At 37.3% G+C, this 8,460-nt stretch overlaps 1 protein-coding gene and 1 pseudogene across 1 annotated transcript; both read left to right on the plus strand.

The window, feature by feature from the left end:
• The first annotated feature begins 843 nt into the window (after nt 1-843).
• Nucleotides 844-1,776, plus strand: LOC114051857 (olfactory receptor 4C15-like). Its single transcript, XM_027874247.1, has one exon. The coding sequence runs from the start codon at nt 844-846 to the stop codon at nt 1,774-1,776; it is 933 nt and encodes a 310-aa protein (XP_027730048.1).
• Nucleotides 1,777-3,094: 1,318 nt separating this feature from the next.
• On the plus strand, nt 3,095-4,105 carry LOC114051844 (annotated as a pseudogene).
• The last annotated feature ends 4,355 nt before the right edge of the window (nt 4,106-8,460 follow it).

Here is an 8,460-nt window from a genome sequence, read left to right on the forward strand (position 1 = left end):
ATTATTTCCCTAATATCTCTAGATAATCTCACATCCAGCATTTTTCAGTGAATTCTTTGTCTGGCTAATCTACTCTTCTTGACATAATTTTCATAAAGGCTCTTTCATCTCCTTTTGTCCAGAGTGTGAGATTGAGGTATGAAGGAATAAATGTGGTGACAATTTGTTTATTGATAATGTATCTCTATCATTATTTAAAAAAAACATACATACATTGAAAAGATCTATTCAATTTTCTATGAGTGGTCATCCTACAATCTTCTTTAAATGTTCTTGGGATGATGTAACTCTGTTGGGTCTCATGATTTGACTTGGTTTAATGTGAAATTATTTGCATATATATGTATATACATGCATACATGTATGCAAATATGTGCATCTATGTGTATACTTTAAAATTATATTCTTTTTCAACCACAGTAATAAATGATAAAATTTCTGTCAATGTGGTCATGATTTAAGGGGTAAGTTGGTATGAGAATATTCACCCTTTTCCTCTTAATATTTCAATATAATTTATAAGAACAATGTTTCTCTACCAGTGGTTAATACAGATTTTGGTCCTTTCTTGCCATGACACAAAACTGAAATTATTTGAGATGTGTGTGTGTGTGTGTGTGTGTGATATTTAAGAACTTAATCCATATCCTGACTGTGGCAGACTTACTCACTCCCATCTATATCCCATGGATAAGTTTACACATATTACCCAAAATGAGGGAAATGTATAACATGAATAACTTTACTACAAAGGTCGAATAATCCACATTAAAGACATTTCTTCATTGTTGCCCTTGCAGGTGCCCTGTGATTACGAAATCATTGGTCCATAAACCTGAAAGCATGGGAAATCAAAGTTATGTTACTGAGTTCATTCTCCTGGGACTCTCACAGACTCCAGATGTTGAGAAAATAGTGTTTATTGTCTTTTTGCTCTTGTACCTTGCGACTCTTGTAGGAAATTTGACGATCATTTTGACAATCACCAACACTCCCTCTCTCCTAGGCTCTCCTATGTACTTCTTCCTGGCCTTTTTGACTTTCTTTGATGCGTGTTTCTCCTCAGTCATTGCCCCCAAGGTAATAGTGGACTCCATCTATGTGAACAACACCATTTCCTTTGAAGGCTGCATGTCCCAGCTCTTTGCAGCACATTTCTTTGGTGGTTCTGAGATGATTGTCCTCACATTTATGGCCTTTGACCGATATGTTGCCATTTGCAAGCCATTGCATTATGTATCTATTATGAACAGGAACCTGTGTGGCCTCCTGGTTGCCGTGGCCTGGGCAGGAGGCTTCTTACATTCCTTGATCCAGGTTCTCTTCATGGCCCAGTTGCCTTTCTGTGGACCTAACGTGATCCATCACTTTATTTGTGACTTATACCCTTTGTTGAAACTGGCCTGCACTGACACCCATAGCCTTAGTCTCATGGTTATTACAAACAGTGGACTCATCTGCACAATTAGTTTTGTCCTCCTGCTTGCATCTTATGGGGTCATCCTACACTCGTTGAGGAAATACAATACTGAGGCTCGGCACAAAGCCCTTTCTACCTGTGGTTCCCACATCACAGTTGTTGTATTGTTTTTTGTTCCATGCATATTTGAGTATGCACGTCCTCCATCTACTTTCTCCTTTGATAAAACAGTGGAAATATTTTACACTATTTTAATGCCTATGTTAAATCCCTTTATCTACACCTTTAGAAATACAGAGGTAAAAAATGCCATGAGGAAGTTGTGGACCAGACCTGTCATTTCTATTACAAAATAAATAATCAAAATGAAAATTTGTCATTTGATATATATGTTAAAAAAAAGATCAAGGTTGATTCACTTTTATTTTTTAAGATGAAAAATGTCATGTATAAGGCATACTAGACTAGGAGCTGGCATAGGATCAAGGTATTGATGGAGTTTAAAACAATGCAATGTTTCAAAAACAATGAAACAATACTTTAAATAAGTATGTCATTTCTGCTGTGCAGGGTGTAGGATTTAAGTCTCCACATATTTGAAGGGTATTCAAAGGGAACTGACCAGCTAAAAGGATTTATCAGGTGCCAATTATCTACTGGATGTGATGCTAGTCAGTGGGAATTAAAAAAAAAAATGGCAAAAGGCAAAGATAAAACTGAAAGATTTCCTTCCTTCATAGATCAGATAACAGGTATTTATATAAGTATATGGCAAAAATATGTGTTTTCAAATTAACTAAAAGTAAGTTGGGGGAGAGCTAGATGGTAGGATCAAAAAATGCTTAATATGGCACTTGACAAAGGATTTGGAGGAAATGAGCAAGTATGAGGTGAACCTGAAGAGAAAGAACGTTGCTTCATGAGGTATATAGTCTTTGCAAGGGCAGTGGAATGTCACTCATCCTATCAGTAAAAATAGGTTTGCCTAAACCGTAGAGTGTGTCAACAGGAGCAATGTACAAAAAAGACCTAAACGTGTAAGATCACTCCATAAGCAAATTAGAAAATCAAGACTGGAAATGCCCTTTACTACCATGTCTAGGGGAAGAGTGCTTGACCAAACAAGGCATAGAGAAGAAACTAAGAGATAAAGTGGAAAATTTTAATTAAATAATATTTGAGAACTTTTATACAAACAAATCAATGAAGGAAACATTAGAAAGGAAACATTTAGCAAGGAAAGTATGTTTGCAGCAAGTTTCTCTTCCAAAGGTCTGATATCCAGGAGTATTAGTGAATGTATTTAGATTTCAAGAAAATTGATTCTCGGTGCCAGACGGGCAGCAACAGCGGGTCTCTCTCTGCACGTGGCCGGCCGAGGGGCCGAGGGGGGCGCCGGGCAGATGGAGGAAGGCCGGAGGGCCCTGCCCTGCCTCGGCTTCCTCTGGCGGCTGCTTCCAGGCTGCAGCTATACTAAGCGCCTTTGTTCTGAGGCGGCTCCCCGTTGAGCCTCGCGCCCTTGCCTCCCGCGCGCGGCCCCCTCCCGCGGCGGCAGAGGCTCCTGGCGCCCCCCCCCCCCCCCGGATGCAGGGGCCCCTGGCGCCCCCCCCCCCCCCGGGGGCCGCGGCCCCCGGGCCCCCCCCCCTCCCGCGGATGCAGCAGCTCCTGGCTCCCATGCTGAGGCAGCGGCCTGGCCGGCTCCCGGGCGCGCGCGCGGCAGGGGGGCCGCTGGACCTTGAGGGAGCCGCAGGCCACGGAGAACTGCTGCTCGACCCAGTGCTCGGGGCTCCTCGGCAAGGAGGCGGCGCAGGGTCAGAGCGTTTTAGGACGTGCCCAACAGGCTAGCATTGCACTCTAGAGTTTGGAAATCTAGTACAAAGCCATGAAGGGGAAAGCCCAGGAAGCAGTCATAGGCCCCTTACTGAGGAAGAAACAGCTGACCAGAGAGAGGCATTATGATTCTGTTGCTGAAAAACAGAAAACATTTGATATGAAAATCCAAAGAGAGTTAGCCTTACAAGAAGAGAAGTTAAGACGAGAAGAAGCTTTCTACAGCGCGAAGCAGCCAGGGCAGCAAAGCAGGGAAAGTTCTTGGAGCAAGAAAGACAAAGGATCGTGCAACGGTCTCATCATTCCAACAGTGGAGAATATCAGAGCTCAGGGGCAGAAGACTCTGAATCCTATGTCAGAAATATAAGGTCACCACATGAAGTTTTTCGAAGGAGTGGACTTTCATCAGCGGCCACAGTTTTGACACCAAAAACAGAAAGTAGCTGTGACTTAATGACCAAAACCGAATCCACGAGTGGAGATGATGACAGCACATCCCTAGACCTCGAGTGGGAAGATGAAGAAGGAAAGAATAGAATGGTTCCCCGGAGAGAACGTTCCAGAACTGAAAAGGATGTTCTCCGAGCATCATTAAAATATAGCAGCAAGAAGACGGGAAGTAATCCTACCCCAGCTTCTGATGAGTCTGATGGGCTGGAGTGGGAGAATGATTTTGTTAGTGCTGAAATGGATAACAATGGCAATTCAGAATACTCTGGATTTGTGAATCCTGTTTTAGAACTGTCTGCCTCTGAGTTTAAAAAAAAAATCTGCAGCAGATCAGCAACACGCATAGGGTGAGATCATCTGGCCTTTTTGTCAGTCATGACCAAATGTTGAAAATCAAATAGAATGTATAAATGAGCCTTTTGTGAGGAAGAAAGAAATTATGTGGTAAATATTCAATAACAAGGAAGAGGAATGAAGGAATCTATCTACATTCAGAATTAAGTGCAATTTCATCGTGATTCTGTCATGCTTCTGAAGATGTTGTAAAAAAGATTCTTGTTCAGGTACCATTTGGACTGGATGACCTCGGAGGTCCCTTCCAATTCTTAGATTTTATGATTATTAAGAACTGTCTGCTCTAATTTATGTATTCCAACTTAGTTATCTGTAGCTTTAATTTGTTTCCTTTTAAATAACTTGCATTTTTGTTTTCTTTGCATGGATCTAATATTGTTTAAAAATTATCTACTTATTTCAGTATCTGAACATGAAAATAATAAAATATTTTATTTCTTTTCCTCAGAAGCTATAAAAGGACGTAATGAGCAGGTTCAGATAATTCACTATTTCCTGAAAGTTTTTTAAGCTTTCTCTGTTGTTATAACTTGTTTGAATTTAATCATTCTATACTAGCACAATTAGAGTTCAGTAAGCCTAACAGAGCACTAATATTCATTTCTATCTAATTGATATGATAGCATGTTCATGGTATTATCTCTGAACAGGATTGTTATGAGGCCTGAGAGAGATGGTTACTCTCAGAATTGGAAATTTTTAAATTGCTAATGATCAGACACAAAGTTGAGGATAGAGCTTAAGTGTTCCACTTAAAAAAAAGAGTTACATACTGTTACAAAGGGAGTATTTACTTTAGATTGTATTTTCAATTTCTAAGTAAGTTATTTTTTTGAGTCTTCACTGCATGAGTTTGGAATAATATTAAAACAAAAAGCTTGTACAAAGGACTAAATTCTCTGTGAGTGTGTCAAGAGGATCAATGTACAAAAAAGACCTAAACATGTAAGATCACTCCACAAACAAATTAGAAAATCAAGATTGGAAATGCCTTTTACTACTATGTCTAGGGGAAAGTACTTGACCAAACAAGGCATAGAGAAGAAACTAAGAGATAAAGTGGAAAATTTGAATTAAATAATATTTGAGAACTTTTATACAAACAAATCAATGAAGGAAACATTAGAAAGGAAACATTTAGCAAGAATGAATAATGTGGGAGTTCCTAAAAGGAAATAATATGGGTATTTTGAAGAGTTTTTTCTTATATGAAATGGCATATTTTATTTAGTTTTCTTTTGCCTTGTTTTATGTACAATAAAGGAAGGTGCTCTGGGAAGTAAAGCTACATGAGTTGTGAGTTATAACTGCTGCTAGGGTTCTGCAGGGTATCCCAAAAGTCTTAGTGTGGCTTTAATAGCTTTAAAACACCACCAATGTCTATGGGACACCCTGCATGTTACCCTTTCTTTTCTCCACTTTGTTAAATATGAACTAAAGGCTAAGGGAGCAAAGTACCCTCAAATTGGGCTGCATTTTTGATTTTGCTAGGGAATCTAGCATAATTTCAGTAGCTAAATTGACATGTAGTTTCCTTAGTAATTTTTTTTTCCCTTATAACAATGGTAATGCACTTTCTTAACACCACAGGAAGATTAAGATGCAACTAGTGATGTAAGTTCTTGCTGTATTTTTAAAAATCATATATTTTAAATGTAATGTACATTCATACTGCCTGTAATATTGCTTTTTAAAGTTTGTATACATCAGATATATATTTTTGTTTTGGCATAAGTTACTGTCTAATTTTTCTTGGCATTTTGTTCATATTATAGACTTTTTTGGAAGGAATGAAATCAACTTCTCAAAAGTTGTGAATAAATACATTTTTACATTTAAAAATAATAAATAAAAAAAGAAAACTGATTCTCTAATGGATAAGTAGTCAAAAATATATAAACAGGCAGTTCTCAAAAGACTAAATGTAAACTGTCAACAGTCATATAAAAAAAAACAGTTTCAATGAAAAATAAGAGAAATTTATATAAACACAGTCCTGAAGTTGTTTCTTATACCAGTTCCATTGTCAAAGATGGCCAGTCAATGAATCAACATTTATCAAGCATTTAGATGCTAGGTTTGGTGCTAATCCCTGGGGATACATATAAAAGCAACAAGAAGAATCCCTACAATGAAGGAATTAATATTCTGACATGAGAGACAACATGCAAGCCAGTATAAAAAAAGAGGAGTTAAGTTGGTTAATTTGTGTGTGTGTGTGTGTGTGTGTGTGTAAGGTCACCCATCTGGTAAATTCTGGAGAGTGATTGGATATTGGTCTTTCTGATCCCCAGTGTAGAACTTTTGATTGATACAAGCATACATATAGATAATGCTGGTAAATGTGAGAGTAGGAGAGATGAGACAGAATCATGTCATAATTGATTTTTAAAGAACCCACAAAGAAATGCAACAATTTTTATATTTCAGGTTTTAGATGATGGGGAGGTGCCAAGGGAATGTTTTAACTATAAAGACAGTGGTCAAGTGCATTATGGGAATAAATAGTGGTAAGACTCCATACCAACAGCCAAACTATCTTCTCATTTCTGCTTAAATGTCCACCATTATAAATTTCTACCAAGTAGTGTAGTAGGTAGAACACTGAAAAAGAACTGTGCTTAAATCTAGTCTCAGACACTTGTTACCTGTATAACCCTGAGCAAGTCAATTAATCTCTTTGTCTTAATTTCCTTACTTCTAAAATAAAAGAGTTAGGGTCAGTGACTTCTCATGTATCTTCCAAACCTAGATGTGTGGCTACTGGGATCTTTCATTGTGAAAAAAATAAATTATTCTCTTTAAACCATTTTCATTTTTCCTCAGTAGAATTCAGTTCATCCATTCACACCGGGAAAACATCCATTCACATCTAGATCAAACAAACAAACAAAAGAAGCAAACACTCAGTTTAATTCATACAGTTGGATGGCCAGCTCACTGAAATTGCTATGGACTAAAAAACCCTGATTATTTCCTCTTTTAGAAGGGACAATTTTATATAGGCTATGAGGGAGTAGTGGAGAGGAAGCATTAGAGCATTAAAGGAAGGAAGATTCTTGGGTATATGAAGGATGTGTTGAAGATACCTTGTGTTTTGATTGTGAAGACCAATAAAGTAGAAACTACCTTAGAGTGACTAGTCCTTTATGAAAAGCTACCCATATGCCCAAACATGTCATGACAAAATAGTCAGCACTGCACTGAGATTCACTTCTGCCTAGCACCTCCCAACTAAACCTTCTTGGGTGTGATATTGTAGCAACAGATGATCTACACCAGTTAATTCTCCCATTAATTTCAGAAACTTTGGCTTGTCTATATATCAGGGGAGGGTCATGCTGGCACTGTTTATTGAAAAATTTGCAGTAGTTTTTTTGTTGTTGTTATTGTTTTTGTTTGTTTCTTTTGTTTTTTTGTATCTGATGCTTCTAGGGGAAACCTTAGCAAGACTCTATATCCTCAGTGAGACCATATTTCACCCAATTTGTCCCTTACAGAGGCACTAATCTCTAGGCTATTGGAGGAAATGAGAGATGATCTCAAAGATTGTATTAGCAAAGAAAGTTTCTATTCTTATTGTCTCAAAAAAAGTCGTCAATTATAATATGTTTCCCCCACCTAAATTCAGATTGATATTATTACTAAATATAATAACAATAATCTTTTATAGACAACTAACCAAGATTATAAATTGTAGAGAAATTATCTTTGGTGAAAGAAGTTCCTAAGTTTCTCAGTTTATTCTTTATAGAAATAAAAGTACACATTCAATATCTATTCTTAGTATTAATTTTGGATAGATAATATCATATAAAGTAAAAAAAAATCCTCTCCACTCCAAAATATGAATCTATCACCGAATATTTCGCAAGTAACAGTCTAGGTATATGGAAATTAACAAGCTATAAATAAAGGAATATATATATATATATATATTTGCATATATATATATATGATATAATCTTAGTTTTATTACTTGTGAAGTACTTTAACTTTACAGTCAAGGAATGAAAGTATTAGTTAAAAGGGAGCTCAGAGATGATCTAGTATAATCCATACCCTAAAAGATTCCCTACAATAACATGCAATGTGGTCCTTCAACCACTCTTTGAAAACCTTCAAGAGCAGAGTTCCACTGCCTCCTAAGGCAACAATTCTCCTTTTGGATATATGCAATTATTTGAATTGCTACCAACAATTTGTGTTATTGTTGTTGCTTGTTATTTTTATTTGTTTGTTTTTTTTTCCCTTCCTCACACCCACTCAACTCTTCCCTAAATGTGCCTCTTAACCACTTCCACCGTTTTTCCTGGCGTTGCACTCAGATGCCAGGAAGAACAAGCCTAATCTCTAATACACATGACGTTTTAAATGTCTGAATCATATACAGCAATCATATACCT

The sequence above is a fragment of the Vombatus ursinus genome, unplaced genomic scaffold, assembly GCF_900497805.2.
Source record: "Vombatus ursinus unplaced genomic scaffold, bare-nosed wombat genome assembly UNPS02014806.1, whole genome shotgun sequence".
Taxonomy (NCBI): domain Eukaryota; kingdom Metazoa; phylum Chordata; class Mammalia; order Diprotodontia; family Vombatidae; genus Vombatus; species Vombatus ursinus.